Genomic DNA, 16,205 nt, shown 5'->3' on the forward strand with positions numbered 1-16,205 from the left:
GCAGGGTTTGCTTTCAGCCTAGATTCCATTACCTACCAATACTGGCATTTATCTCAGACACTTTAAGGATAAAAATCCTTTATCCTCTTCCCCCAGATTCCTCCTCTTTTTCACACAGCACCTTGAGGTGTTCTCCCACTACTTGCTTCAAGCAAAAATATGTGAAGGCATATCCAGTGACACCTCCCACAGAAACTTTGGAATTGTCATCCACCCCACACCATTCTGGACTAGATATTTGCTTCATAACTTAAAAAAAGGAACTGTAAAGTGACATAAAGCATAAGACACAAGCTTCTTAGACTATGAGTTGAGCTGTAGCAAATTTTGGATTTTGAATTGTTTTTTAAGAGAAATTTTGTTCTAGCCAGTACAACACGACTTTGCTGAGCCTATGAAGGTCAGAGTCTATGGAGGGTCTCTGTCCCAACATCACACATATCAGACTTAAAGTTCTAGTCTGGACATCCTTTCTGGCAAAGATCAGCCTCAGAACATGTAAACCAGAGTATTCTTCTTTTAGGAAGATAGTTCAAATTCTAAGCTATAAAAATATTGCCTCAAAAGTGACAGAGCAGCATTCATTTTACTCCTGAATACTGAAAGCACTTTGCTGACTTAGCCAAATCAGTGTGTCATAGAATCATAAATTCACACCAGGCAGGATTTTATTTACACATCTTTAAAACAAACAGCAGCTTCTATCTCTAAAACATCTTTTTAAACTTTGTCTTGGAAAGATTTTCATTTAGCAATAAAGTTATCAGCATGTGAGATAAGTTTCTTCAGTTTGGAGTGATGACACTGAAAAACCCCATCAGTGACTTCCAAAGAAAAATTATTAAGCAGAAATCACAGCTGCTGTATCTGCCAGGCAATCAAGCCCATGTTTTTTCCCTCTATGTAGATAATTTTGTCTTGCACAGATGGCTACTAGAGAACTAAAATGAATAAAATATGTTTGGATAACATGCTGTTATACAAAGTGATCTTGTGGATTTCTTCGTTCCAGGATAAACCAGTCTGAATATGCTTTAATGTGTTTGCAAACTCTGCATGTCACTTTGGATATTGTTATTGTGCAACTTAAATGCCCAAACCATTAAAAACCAGAGGAATTTGGATGCTTTAATCATTTAAGGACTTGTGAAAACGTGGAGCTCTATCACTGTTTGAATAGTCAGTAAGTTTCCTAGCACCATTAATGATCATTAATTTTGGATTCTCTCCTGCTTCAACCCAAAACAAAGACCAGAGCAGATTCAGTCTGACAGATCCATGGACAAGAGCCTTTGGCTGCCTGGGAGGAGACTCAGCCTGTCAGGGTGTAGTCAGAATATTTACTTGGTCATGATTTTATCCCAGTTGAAGCACACTGAGTTTCATCTTTGTGATTAAATTGTTCAGACATTTAAGAGACTTCTGGCTTGCAAAATCAGAGTAAGAATTTTTTTTTCCTTTTTTATATCATGCTGTTTCTTACCATGGCTCTTTCACTCCTTGAGCTAATTTTTGATTTTCCCAATGTGATATAAATACACTGAGTTCAATTCATCACTTCATTTCAGACAAATTTCTCTGTTAAACATTAACATCAGTGCCATCACTGAGAACTTACCCCCCTGATTCACCACCTTAGAAATCTTTGGAATCCCAATAATCTCCCTCCTATCTTTTGCAGTGACTACTGGCAGTCACAGGAATATTCACAGTGCCCAACCTCACAGCACTTCCCAGATAACACAAAGTGTTTGATTTGCAATTATGGATTTGAAGCCACATTCTGGGTAAAACAAAAGGGATCCAGACCTCCAGTTCCTGTTGTGTGTTCAAAGCACCACAAAATTCCCTCTAAAGATGAAGATTCTCTACAAATATTTAGGAATTGCTGTGAGAACTTCATCATCTTTATTTGATCAGGGACTAACAGCTCAAGTAAAGTCAGTGAAAGCCCTAAGGAAACATTTCTTAGCTCTCAAAAGGCAGGAGAAGAGCCTGTTTCTAATAATGTTGAGGTTTGCCAGTGCTGCTTTTCCCTTGTCTTACAACAGAAATATTCACAGTTCAGCCATTATGTTCACTGGGAGCTATGCTGGTTTTTAATTTTTTGCAGATTTTGGAATGTCTGCACAAGTAGCTTAACCTGATGTCCCTGTGCTTTCCAAGCACAACCTCCCCCTCAGGGTATGCAGTTTTCACTGTACCCAAATGCAGGGCAGATTCTCAGCTGTAAATCACCCTCACTTTAGCTAAACCAAGGGCTGATGTTGCTTGGTAGGTGCAAATCCCCTCAATCCTCCTCTGTCCGCAGGCAGATGCAGCTTTGGGTTGGTCCATGAGACATTCATCATTTTGGATAAATAAATGTGCTTGCTAAGACCAGCAAGGAGAAGTGCCATGGATGGATCACATCTGAAATATTTGGATTAAATTTGAGTTATTCCTCTTCTGGTGCAGACAGCAGCTGTGAGCAGTTAGATCATGTGCCCAAATGTGAAAAGCAGCTTTTAGGCAGCTGTCACTTGTGAGGAGTTTTATTTGTGGAGGGCAGGGTCAGTGAGTGAAGGAGGAGAGGCCAGAGGATGAGGTGCTGCATTCACATCTCCATTTAGGGAGGAAAATCAGACGTCCAAGGCTTAAATGCCTTTATCTGAAGGGAGGAGGAAGCAGACAGCAGTGAGCATGCACAGCAAATGCAGCTCTGCACAAAAATGGATTATCTATAGCATTATCCTACTGACCCAGGGAGAGAAAAGCCCTGAATTTTTGTCTTTTATCAGTCCCACAAATGCTTCCTTAAAGCTCCTGTGGTAAACCTGCAGCAGCAATAAAACTCCAAACATGCAGACCAAAGCTCAGGCCACAGGTAGATCACTGCTAAATGAGATTTAACTTACTCACCATCACAGGACTGAAGATTTTGGGCAGTCTTAGGAAGAAAACCAACCCTATTTTGATAATTATTCACAGTGTCAGACTAGAAAGTGCTGTCTCCAGACAAAAATCAGAGTTCAGTGTACTTTATACAGACACTCTTTGTTAACCAGACCTCCAGGAGCCTTGTCCACCTCCCCAGCTCAGGAAGGAGCAGGCAGTGCCCAGATGGATGGACAGCCCCAGACAGAGATTCCATTTCCTGATGCACGTGAGGAGCTCACTGGCCAAAGTTCAGAGCATTAAAATTGTAAGATAACACTTGCTCTTAAAAAAAGTACTTTTTTCCTGAGGAACAACATTTTATTTCCTGAAAGCTGGAAAAAAATGCAAATTCGAAGTGTTTTAGCCTCTGTGATTAAGTTAGAAACAATGCCACGTACAGGCAAGACAGCAGTTCTAAAAGGTTCTTTCAGCTGTGAAGGATTTTAAAAAGCTTCTTTTTAGCCAAGAAAATATACATTTTAATTTAATCCTTAAATAGAATTAATCTTGAAGGAAACATATATTTGGATCACAGAAGCACAGCATGAAATTCAAATAAATTACTCTGCAAATTGAAGGCAGAATGGCTTTCTAAACCTCACACTCCAGCCCATCCCAAATACTCATTTAAATATGGAAATAATATGACAAAAGCATGAAGCTCTTCACACGGAAAGCATTTTTTGGATGTGGATGCTGAAGAGTGTTGACAGAACAATACTTCAATTTCCTTTGCAACTGGCATGTTTAGGCTGTAATTTTTCCTTCAGAGAAGTCAGACATTTAATTCTTTGGAAGACTAAATCAATGAACTAACAATTACTGTAAGAAGACTTATGCTAGCTGGGGATATGATCCCCAGGCTTTTTGTTTTACAGCCTCAAAATAAATTTTACCATGTCATTCTTACCATCACCCACATTGCCTCAGGACAAACAGAAACTGTTTGAGAAACCAATTTTCATCTAATGACAAGTGAACCGACTAAATAAAACCTGACATTTGAAATTTTAAAGAAACATCCAGAGCCTTGGAGTTGTACTGTTTGTGTTCTACAAATGACATTGAGGTCGTTTAATATGTTTTTTCTTTAGAGGAAAAAACCACAACAACATAAGAAAGCCTTCATCCAGTCTGAGGGAGGGAAATGCAAACTGGAAAAAGTGCCAAGAAAGAAGATGACAAAACATTGGCATCTGGAGAGCTGTCTGCTTGGCAAGCATGCATGTCATTTACAAATGTTTGCCTTTAATTATATTCCTGGAAGACTTGGGTGAATAATACCACGGAGCAAGTTGTCACTTCATCCTATGGAAATAAAGGGTGGCCACTGTGGGGTTTTTGCTTCCTGTCATGACACAGCAATGAAGGGCACAACTAAAACCAAAAAAATTTCTGATGGGACACCAGGAATGGGGTTGAGCCATCATATTGATGTCACATGGGGTCCACTCAGTCACCAGGCTGTACTGGAGAGGTCAGACCTGGAGGCTTTGTAATTCCTTGCTCATCTCTTCTTCTGAGCAAGCTCCATCTTAAGAAGATCTTCCAGGCAAAATAAAATAAAATGATGGAATTCATGCAATAAGGGTGAGCAACAGCTCGGTTCTGGGAACATTTTGGCAATTCCAAGAAGAAACATGTCACAACTTCCCCAGCTGAAAACATTAAGGACAAAATATTAGGGGAGGAATGTTTTATCCAGTCAGAAACCAAGATGGAAAAATGCCAAACAATGTTTTCATGATGCCTCCCATACTCAGCCTGTTGGGGGACAGACAAGGTGACAAACAGAGCACAGAGATTCCCAAAGCTTTGAAAGGAACCAAAAACCCTGATATTATTATTGAGGTGTACCAGCATAAATCACTGGTGGGAATAAAAGTGATTAAACTATGTTTATAAGTTTCTATTGTTTAGAAAATTATTAAAATAACATCCCCAAGAGAACAAAACAGTATCTGCTTCAGTCTCAATAAAGCTTCTTAAATTAAACACTCATCTCAAAAAAAGTGAGGCCCTCCCAAGTTCTGGAGCACTGTGTGCTCCCAAATTTTCATTCTGCAAATTAACCACAAGATCTCTTCAGGGTGAAGCACTCTGCCAGAGCTGGGCATCACCAGCCTGCTGCAGAAAGGTGAGGAGAGACACAAAATCCTAGAACAATGCAGAATTCCTGATGCTGTTTCTGGTGGACCTTCCCAGATACAGAAATGGAGCCCATCTGAATGAAATTTTATCATCTTCTCAGGGTTTAGAGGCACAGCACACTGCTGGGAGGGGTTCAGGGAATGAAGAGATCCCTCCCTGTTTGTTTGGCTGGGTCAGAGGAGTCCTGGGGGCACCACACACAGCTCTGCTCCATTCCTGGCTCCAGGAACCAAACAGCTGGGAAAGAAAGTGCGTTAAACACATCTGCAACAACCCTGTGTGTCTGGTGACTGCTCACTCCAGTTGCATCTCCTTGGACCCATCCTCTTTCCTATCACTACTCTTAGAAAAACAACAAAAAATTATATTTCCCTTATAAAGCTGCTACCATTCAAATTCTACAGCATAGATTCTGGGGCTCTGCCTGCCTCCAAAATGGCACAGACTGTTGGGAAGGATCAGGATTTGACAGGAAGGTCTCACAGATATGTGTGTATCACAGAAAGGTCTTTGAAGGTAGAATCTGAAGAAGGAATACAAAGAGCAAGTTTTGATATAGAAGAAAAGAAAAATTCTTACTGGATAAAGGGTAAAATGGTTGGAAGAGGTTTTTATGACTTAGAGCAAAAGATAAATTTACCTCAAAGAAAAGATGTTTTTATCAAGCAAAAAGATTTTCACAAGTAAACAAAAATGCCATGTTGCAAGTAGAAAGAAAAATCTCCGAATTTTCCACTGCAAGAAAATGGAAAAAAACAACTTCTAACTTAAACTGTAACATACTAACTTTTGTGATTGGAAATAGTAACATGATTATGGTAATGTTAGTAGTTATGATAGGCTATAGGTAAAAGTATTGATGGTTGTCGTGTTTTAAGATGATCTACAATGAAAAGTAAATAATGCACTGTAACCAGAACTAGAGTTGGCTTCAGAGGGCTCATCTGATGCTGATGCTGAGGGCTGGGCTCTTGTCACCCAACCCGTGAATTGCTGCATCCTCTGGATACAATAACCAGCGTTTTAAAAAGTCCCATCCCTGTTAGGGCTCTCGCAGGTGCCAAAGTGCAAAGCCCTGCTCCAGCCTTCAGCACCCTGCTTCCCAAAGCCTGCCCCACGCCATGCACACACATCAGTGCATGGATCCGTTTAAACAATCCCTGCTCCTGCTCTGGCCTCATGCCCTCACAGCCCCCATCCAGGCTGGGTTGGTGTCACCACAGACAGAAATGCTGTTGCATATGAACCAAGATTTCAGCTTGCTGGGGGAATTACATTGGTGAAACTGGTAATTGTATGTGAAGTTTATATTGTTTAATTTAAAATTCTCTTTGGCAAAATGCAATCCAATATGAAATATTTGCTGTTAACAGGATTCTCTCAGGGCCCAATGCCCATCAGACTTCCAGAGACAAGCCTGTTAATTATTACTTTGAGGCTTTGGTGACAAAGGTTACTTTAGAATAATAATAGGCCAAACCTGCAGACAAAGTCAACACACATTTTTCAGTTTGTCTGGTGATAACAGAACACCTGCAGAAGCTGAGGCAGGGCTTGCAGCAGAGACATCACAGCCACTGAGAAAGGATCAGTGTCATGTTGAACATGAATTAGCACAGTGGGCATTTCAACCCTCCTTCCCCTTTTCTGGGATCAACATAACATTTCCTCAGGTGATTATTATGTATTTTTACTGTATTCAACAGGGTATATCTTGTGGCAGCTGTCTCCTCTGCTGTGGCAATAAAGGTCTTCCCTTTGCACTACAGGTTGGCTCCATAAAAGATTAGCTAACAAACATAAATGAAAATATCCTTTGGAGCCTCCCTGGTTCCTCAGGAGGCTGCTCTCAGATTCTGGGAGCTGTCAGCACGTTTTACATGCCTGATGTAACAAAAATCTTCCTGTTTGGTTCTTTCTTTTCCATCCAGCTATAAAAAAACCAAAAACCTAAATGAACCTTCCAGTTGTGAAACACAACCACACACTCCCAAAAAAAGCCACCTTTGCTATTTCTCAGCCAAGAAAGGGCAATGGACTGCAGGAATCAGCTGCCTGGAGCTCCCTGCCTTCACCTGCCAGGGTGCTGGAAGGTGTCACACTTTCTTTTCAGAACATCTTCAGTGAAAAAAAATAAAGCAACCCAATCTCAAAACCTTAGGAGAAAATAATAATGGGAGAAGGGAAAAAACAAAATAAAGCCCACGATGTTTTCAGTGAATTGTTTGGCTGGACACCATCAGAACATGCTGTTCCAAGTACCTTAAAAGACCAACAAGGGAAAGCCCTTCAGAGCTGAAAAATGTTTCCTTGCCTCCAAGAAAAAAATTCCAACAAATATTTCAGCTATATTAGCATATTTGGGGAAAAGTTACAACATTAAATTAAAACCAAAGTAACTGAAACCAGTATTTTCCCCCACAAAAAAATCCACTATTTCTCCCCTCATTTTTACAAAATGTATGTGCTTCTCAAAAAGATCAATTACTTGGAAAAGCTGGGACTACTATTAACTTCAAAATGATTACAGGATCGTATTAGGGTAGCACAAATGATGGCAATGTTATTCTATCATGATGTGCTCTATGAGACTTTCATTCCTGGTTGGTAAAATGAGAATTCCAGTTCCTTTTTTGATCTCTGTAGATCAGTGCATCCCATATGTATTTGAGTTATTAGAACTTTTATTTGGATTACATTTAGATTTCAACAGCCCCTCCAATGTCCTGGCTGCTAAGTGCTTTAAAAAGTTTTGAATTTCAGTGAATTGCCCTGTATCTCATGCTCCAAATAACAACTGACCTCCTCTGTCTCATCACTCCAGGGCAAAACCAGGTGGCCACACTTCTCTTGAAAATGACATTACACTTCCAATTGCTGGTGAAAATGATCCAAATCAACAGATTCCACCAAATAAAACAAGACAGCAGATTCTGAACCCAGCTGATCCAGAACTGCAGCCAGGGTAAGACTTGCTTTGACCTGGTTGTGAAGACTTTGCCTTCTACTTTTGGACACCTCCCCCAGGAGCCCAATTCTGGGGATCTTTGTAAACCCCACATTTCCAGTCTGTGGATCACCAGGATGCAAAAACGGAGGCACAGAAGATCACTCACTCCACCAAATCTACCCTCATTTCACCAGGCAGCACTGACAGAACCAGAGGACACAGACTCAAGCTCTGCCAAGGAAAAATCAGGTTGGATATTAGGAAAAAATGTTTCACAGAAAGAGTGATAAAGTACTGGAGTTACTGCCCAGGGAGGTGGTGGAGTCACCATCCCTGGATGTGTTTAGACTGGCTCTGAATGCCATGGTCTAGTTGAGGTGTAAGGGCTGGGTTGGACTCCATGATCTTGAAGGTCTCTCCCAAACGTGGTGAATTAAACAAACAAAGCTCCCGAGGCAGATTTTCAGTCGCTCCAACAAAAGAACCCCAAGGTTCAGAAGCCAAGTGCCAGCACTCATTTTACCCTTAAATAAACAGAGCAGGATGAAACCCTGCTCAGAGGGGTGCCAGCTCATTGTCCTACCCCAAACCATCACCCCTCCCCTTCCCTCCCAGCTCAAAATTAATTCCAACAACGTGAAGAAAATTCCACTTAATTGCAGCTGCATCATGTCCTGCAGATGCCGCTGCCAATGCGCCGTGCAGTGTGCAGTTGCCAGGGTAACGAGGAGGATGCTTTTGTGCTGCCACTCGCATCCTCGGGAGCCGTGCCAAGCCCGGGCTCCCGCAGCTGGGCTGGCTTTAACACCTTCCTCCCCGGGAGCCACCAGCCCTGGGCAAGCAGCTCCTCCTGCTCTGCACAGCCACAGCTGCACGGCAGGGACAGATGGCTGCACGGTGCTGGAACAGCTCCCCTCAAACGTGCAGCACTGCCAGGCTCTGGTTGCACGAGGTTTGGGGTACATGGTTTGTCCTTAATAAGGAAGGAAAACATCCCTCATCATCATTTCAGAATTGTTTTCTTCTGGTGGTTTCCCATCTGCCTGTTGATGCCCCCTCACACACTCTCTCCACACTAACAGAAGGCTGCATCGTGTCTGCAGGACTGCATGGTCCCTGCCTCCACAATTTTAACCTAAAAAGCATGATTAATGTGAACAGAAACCTCCCCAGCAATCTGTGATTATCTCCCAGGGCAGACTGCTTCCCAGAGTTTAGCTCTTAATAGCTTTCCTATTTCTTTAAGATGAAGGGTTTAAACGTAGGTCAGAGCCTACTTTGGCTATGACCTTTTATACCACTTTTGAGTTTGCAAGGCTTAAGCCCTTTTATAAAAATTAAGGTGCAGTGCAATCATTCTTTTTGTAGACACACACAGCCAGAAAGAAATAAATATCTGACTTTAAACTTTCCCACAGATAATGAGCTAAAACTTAGCTAAAAGCTAAATCTGCTTTTAATGGCAAGGAAAACTATTTGCAATTCCACCAAACATCTTCCCTGCTAGTGCACTCACAACTAATTACACAGGCACACAGAAGTGCCTGCTGAAATGATCACCAGTGTCATGTAGGAGGTCCTAAAATCCTCCAGCAGCCCTGTGCAGCTGCTCTCCTGGAGTGAATGTCTGAAAGTCACCCAGTGAATGATGCTGGACTGTCTGTGGAGGACATCCACGGTGTTGAGATCCAGGATGTGACAGAAGGAAAAGAAGCCAGTTCAGGATTGATTCCATCCTAGTCCAAAGATGAGTCTTTCCCAGCCCTTTCCTGCTACAAACAGGTCCCAGAGAAGCACAGCAAACAAGCAAACCACAAGACACCTGCTCTCAGAGCCTCCAACCTGAAACCACCTCTGTGTCCCCAGCTGTGCTTGAGGCACATGAAAGGATTTGTGAACTCACTCTTAGCTCAGCAGAAGCTCAGCTCCTCTTTGAAACACATTTCCTCACCTCCCAGATGCCACATGTGCCATTATTTCCAGTGCAAACACAAATGTCACAGCACACAGTGCTTTACCTACACTTGAACAAGATTCAATAACCACCAACAGGAGAGAAATGTAGGCAATTCTGGGATAGGCAGGGAAACAGAAGCCTAAACTTCAGCTGTTTCAGTACATGGAGCCTTTGCAGAACAATTTTTTTCAGGAAAACAATAACTATGTTGTGTAAAGCTTTAGGGGTGAGGAGGAGAGATGGGGAGGGACCCCTATTCTGATTAAGCAAGAGGATTGCTGTTGCTCTGTATTTTTAACTGGAAAAAAAATGGCTGAAGGAATTAAAAAAGCACATTCTGGTGTGAAAAAGTGATCACTACACCACGAGCCACACTCCAGAAGGAAGCATGGAGAGGGGATCTGGCAAACCAGGTAAATGTCATGTTCAGGGAGGCTGTCACAACCCCATCACTGTCACACACAAGGCAGCAATGCAGCTGCTCTGAGAGGAGAGCACATCACTGCCATGCCAGCTGATGGTATTCTCCTTTAATATCCACTCTCCTCCAGCTCTGGATTCCCCCCAGGCCCCATCCTGGCAGAAATCCCAGGGTGTGATGAGCTGTCACTCCACTCCAAGCCCTGAAACTGCTCTTGCAGTGGTCATGAAACCACTCAAAGCCTGACACAGTGCCAGGACACCTCCCTCTCCTGCAGGCACCACTGGGCTCCACACGAGTCCCAAACATAAGCAGATGTCTCTGGTCTTGTTCAAACTGGAAAACAGGGTCAGACTGCAGTGACACAGCTACAGAGGAGACAGGAATTAAATGATGAAGAACATTGCATCTGAAGGACATTTAACTCAGATGTGCTCACACCTGACAGCCAAGTCTTTCACGGCCCTAATACCATGAAATTTATGATCACTAAGTTACTGTTGAACATTCTGGAGGACACTGACACCACAAATCCTGTCACTGCAGAATAAAGAACATTAATGCAAAATCTGTAAAGCTCACCCAGACTAAGTGCCCACACAGGATTTGCCCCAAGCTTCCTCTGCCTTCCAAATGAAAGCAAAACCTTAAACAGGTAACAAGGTAGGGGAGGGTTTAGGTTTTAAATCAGCATTTGTAAATATAAAGATGTTTCAGCTCCTGAGACAATGGATAATTTTCAACCAGTTAGAAACAAAAGCTGGTGCTGCCTCCAGTAAACACGTGAAGGTGCAGAAATCAAAGCTCCTGAATTCTCTGGCACCTCAGCCCTGGATAAATCACCAACCTGCTCATCCCACACACCCCAATTTGCGAAGTGGGGAGACACTTGTTCTGTTTATTCTTATCACTGTATCATTCCAGAACATAGTACTGCCTTATTTCCTGAACTTTTCACTTGCATGGTGATAACCACCCCTAAAAATGCTGGAAAACTGGTGACAAGAGTGGAGAATGGGACCCATGGCACGCAGTGTTTCTAGGAAAAAGGGCACTGGGCTGTGCAGATGGAACTCTCCACCTTCAGCCAGATATCTGACCTTTGGAATTAATAGGAATTTAATCAAACAGAGCAGTGTCCCTCTGTGGGCTGGCACACAGGAGGGTTTCTTGGGAAGCAGATCAGCAGCCCTGTCTCACGGTGTCTCTGTGCTGTTTTCCTGGACACAGACCAGCTGTGTCTTCCCAGAACATCAGGGTGCAATCACAGCCCTCTCACAAAGAGAAGATGCAGATGAAAGCAGAATCAGGGCTTATAAAACACAGGGTCAAGCAAGGAAACCAGGAAAGCACATGATAAGAGTCTCATTCTGTAGGATCAGACTATTTTCCTTTGTGAATGACTAAAGAACACTGTGTGTCTCTGAAGAAAGCTTACCCACTCTTCCCTCACATGCCTGCCTGCCCTGCTTGGGGGATCACTGCTGTTTGTTTAACGCTGACAAAGATGTCCTTGAGATTCCATCCTTTTTGCAGGGTCAATGAAAAAGTTCACACAAACCCGAGGTTTAGTTAAATAGAAGCCAGACAAAGTATCCATTCAGCAGTGACAGTCATTCCTGGGCATTTTCAGCCCATGCTGAGCAGGACCACCACACAGAGGCAGTGTTAACCAGGACAGGTGGCCAAGGACATCCCAGGGACAGGGGGCCAGAGGTTTCTCCTGCCTCTTGGTAGGACACAGCTGCTCCAGCCCCACTTCAGCCTGGCAGAGGGGGCAAACTCCAGGGAAATCAGAGGAAAAGAGCAGGATGGGCTCTGATGCTAATATCAGTGGGCAGAAAGAACGTCCACTAACCAGAGGGAAAGTTTCTTACTCTTTTTCCAACAAACCAGCAGGTTTTTCCCACAGAGGATCTCCCCAGCAGGCTTCCTGCATGTGCTGAAGGGCTCTGGAAGATGCTGCACCTTTGAAATGGTCATGACTCAGCTCAGCTGTTATTTCACAGGTTTATCTCAGAGGAACTGGGGTATTAGCAGAGCCCAATGTTCTGAAACACCAGCAAAGGATTCACATACCAGGGGAGGTTTAGATTAGATATAAGGAGAAATTTCTTTACCAAAAGGGTTGTCAAGCACGGGAACTGACTGCCATGGGAAGTGGTTTCTTAGAGATCCAGTGCTAGGAACATAGCTCAGCACTGAACTCAGCAGTGTCAGGGTAAGGGTTGGACTCTGTGATCTTAGAAGTCTTTTTCAACCTAGAAGTCTTTTTCAGCCTGGAAGATTCTCAGGTTGTGTGCTGCTGGCATCAACACCAGAATTCACTCTCTGAATTTCTGGTTGGCAGAGGCCAGAGACTGGTGGGATATGGTTCAGCATCTCAGGAGTGACAGGTCAATCTATGTGTGGTTTTATGAGAAATTATAATAAAATTTGTGTGAATAGAACATTAGTTAATATGGGAAGTTTCCATTAACATCATGTTTAATGGGTAATAATTGGATGCAAAGCTAATCACTGACCTACAATTAGATTTCAAACCACTGACCACCACCTTGAACAAACTCATACACACAACAACAGCCCAAAGTGGCATCCTTGGCTAGAGTTTAGCTCTTGCTTCACATCTCTTACGAAGAACAAACACTCTTCCTGACCTCACTGTGACTGGTTGCACAGTATTTCCTCTTCTAGGAGGGGATGAAAAACTCCAATAAACAGGAAAGTGCTCAGAAATAAAAATAAACCCACAGAGTTTGGAATGTCTTCTTTTTCTTTCTCAAATTCATTATCCCCATTCTTCAGTCTCATGTCTTACTTGGAAAACCAAAATGAGAAGCAGGAAAGTAACCCTTGGACTGCTCACTAAAATTCCAGTGGAGAAGCTGCTGTGAGGAATGAGCACCACCAGGAAAGAAGAAGAAAAAAGAGAAGCAGCCTCAGGCCATCCTGGCAAAGACAGTCCAGCCTTGGGCAGCCTCATCTGTTGTCCCCTGTCAAAGAGGACACTGAACAGCACCAGCTGCATATGAAGGACATCACATTGGTGTTTTCTAAGGAAAGACACCCAAGTCTGTGCTTCCAGAATATCAACTCTAATCCCAAAAGTGGACACAGGTGAAGTAGAGGAGAAATTAATCATGCTTAGGGGCAAAAATACTGCATGCATCTGGCTAGAGGCTTCCACTTGTCACAGTAAGAGAACAGATGACACTGATGGAAAGCCAGACTGGGAATGGGTTTGTGTTCTTCTGAACTGTTTGCTTATGGCTGTGAGCTGATTTAAAAATACATGTGAAGCATAAAACCTCAGAGCAAATCAACAGACCCCAGATACAGGTAGTATTAATGATTAATGAAATGCCTACTACATTAGTCACAATTCAAAGCAAATGTTTTCCTGTTAAGATGCCAGTAAAAGTGGCCAATAGACACAAGCATTCTTGGTTGCTCACAGATAATAGCTGTTCATTGAGGTTTTACACAAGTCAGAGGCAAAATCCACCGTGAATTCAGCACAGCCATGCAGAGACCAGAGCTGGCATCAAGCAATAAAGGAGAACTCTCCACTGTGTCTGGGTTGTTGGCATCAGCACCAGAATTCACCCTCTGAACTTCTGCTTGGCAGAGGCCAGGGACTGGTGGGATATGGTTCAGCATCTCAGGAGTGGCAGGTCAATCTGTGTGTGGTTTTATGAGAAATTATAATAAAATTGGTGTGAATAGAACATTAAGAACATTAATCTATGTAAATAGAACTTGCTGCTAAGGCTTCACCAGAACCAAACTGAAACAGCTGAGGGAGAGGGTGGTAATTCCCAACAGAACAAAGCTTTGCTGGAAGTGTCTCTGCTGGAGGAGTGAAAACACATCCACCATTACCTTTGGCCGCTTCCATTCCACTTTCCTTTTTACTGCTGGGTCATAGTAAAGGGATTCATCTGAGGCTGGAAACTCAGGATCCTCAAAGAGCCGGCCCTGCTGGAGGCACTGCCCCTTCAGCTCGTGGTACTTCTGATCTCGGAAGAGCTGCACTGATGAAGACATCTTCCTGCCCTGATAACATCAATATTGGACAAACTATGAAGGCTCTTGAAAGTCCAGAGCTGATACCACTCCCTGGTCTTTAACAAGAGAGGAACTTGTTCTAAATGAGGTGACTGATTTATTTAAAATAAAACAAAAACAACCCAGATGATAAATCAGATTACATTAAAGGCTAGGAAAGTATAAATCCAAGAAGATCTTGTAGATAAAGATCATATTTTTGTCTGAACAGAATTCTTATCAGTAAAGAGCCCAGGCCAGGCATAAACCCAACATTTTGCTTTATCTAATTGGAAAGGTAGCAGAGTGAGGCTTGGCTCCCAGTCTGCACCATGTGTGAAGGGCTGGGCCATCTTTCTGTCCTCTGGCCACTGAAGTTTGAATTATCTACTCCAAATCTTATGCCTAAAAAAACCAAAACCAGATTTCCACATTTCTCCATCTTAATTTAAGTGACAATACTTTGGCTTGTACTATTGTCTTTGAACTTTATGTTACATTTCAGGGAACTGAATTCCCAGAAGGAGAAAATACTTGCAAAGAATTGATGAGAACTGAAAGTATTTTAAAAAACAGCAACAAGAAAAAAACCCAAACATTGTGTTCTCAGACCTTAATTCCCAGAACCCTGACAATCAAACTTGGCAAGTTTATGGTCGCACCCAGAGAGCTCAAACAAATTGCTTTAAAACATTTTACAAATGAGAAATCAGGATAGTTTGAAATTTGGGGGACATTGAGGGATGCTTCAAGAGAGGGAGTGGTGAGAGAATCTGAACTTACCCTGTTTGGAAAGGTCCTGTGTGTCAGTAGCTCTCCTCTTCCTTCTGGACACAGGTTGGATTAGAGATGTATCTCCCTTTCCTTGCCTACAGTAAGAAAGACAAGTGCAGGCTGAATTAACCAACATCCTGCTCTGGAGCATGGCACCACATCATCCCGGCAGCCCCTGCTGTGTCCAGCTGCAGGGAGCTCAGCTGCTGCTCCTTGAGCCACCTGCAGCACAAATTGGATGAGATTCCACAAATCTGCAGGAAACTAAAGCAAGCTTCTGCAGGTGTGCAAGTGAGCACAGCAGGAGAAATACAGAGGAGTGATGAGGAACAACTGGAAATGTCAAATTCGTGGTGGTCTTTGTTCTTGTGAGTGAAAACTGTTTGTGGATGGCCCATCTGTGGAAGTGTCTAACGCCAGCTTGGATGGGGATAGTGGAAGGTGTCCCTGCCCATGGCAGGGAGTGAGACTGGATGGGTTTTAAGATCCCTCCCCACTAAAGCCATTTTGTGATTCTATTCCTTTCTGGTTGCTTATCTCCCTCAAAAAAAACCTCTCAAGGCCTCTCACTTGGCAGGTGGCCTCCCAAGACAGGGCAAATAGATTTGCTTCCCCCCACAAACCAGTTCTTCAAATTCAAGTGCAGAACAACTTGTAAATTTTACAGAGGTACCTCAGGGACCACAACAAAACAGTCTGACTAATTTGGGTGGGATATAGATTATTTCATAACTGGCGTTCTTGATCATTAAAAATTCCCCATGAGCTATCTAACATTCTAAACCAAGTCTCTCTGTTTTTCAAATAATCAACCCTAGGTGATGAGGTTTCTGTCACTGCCTAATGCATTGAGACAGGTCTTTCATGATCTCATTCCCCTGCCCTTTCTCCCTACCTATCTGCCAGACAGGAATGTGAGTCCTTCCAGGGATAACACTCCTTTCCACAACAGCCTGGAATGTTCTGTGGCAATGCACAGAAGC

General features: G+C 42.9%; 1 protein-coding gene across 1 annotated transcript in view; it reads right to left on the reverse strand.

Annotated features, from left to right (window-relative positions):
- Positions 1 to 14,448, reverse strand: part of CAPN6 (calpain 6) — a 42,100-nt gene extending 27,652 nt beyond the window's left edge. Inside the window, exon 1 of the mRNA XM_033072705.1 lies at positions 14,284 to 14,448. Within this exon, the coding sequence (XP_032928596.1) occupies positions 14,284 to 14,448 (165 nt within the window). The remainder of the gene's footprint in view (positions 1 to 14,283) is intronic.
- Between the last annotated feature and the right edge of the window lie 1,757 nt (positions 14,449 to 16,205).

Source organism: Catharus ustulatus, chromosome 14, assembly GCF_009819885.2.
Source record: "Catharus ustulatus isolate bCatUst1 chromosome 14, bCatUst1.pri.v2, whole genome shotgun sequence".
Lineage (NCBI taxonomy): Eukaryota > Metazoa > Chordata > Aves > Passeriformes > Turdidae > Catharus > Catharus ustulatus.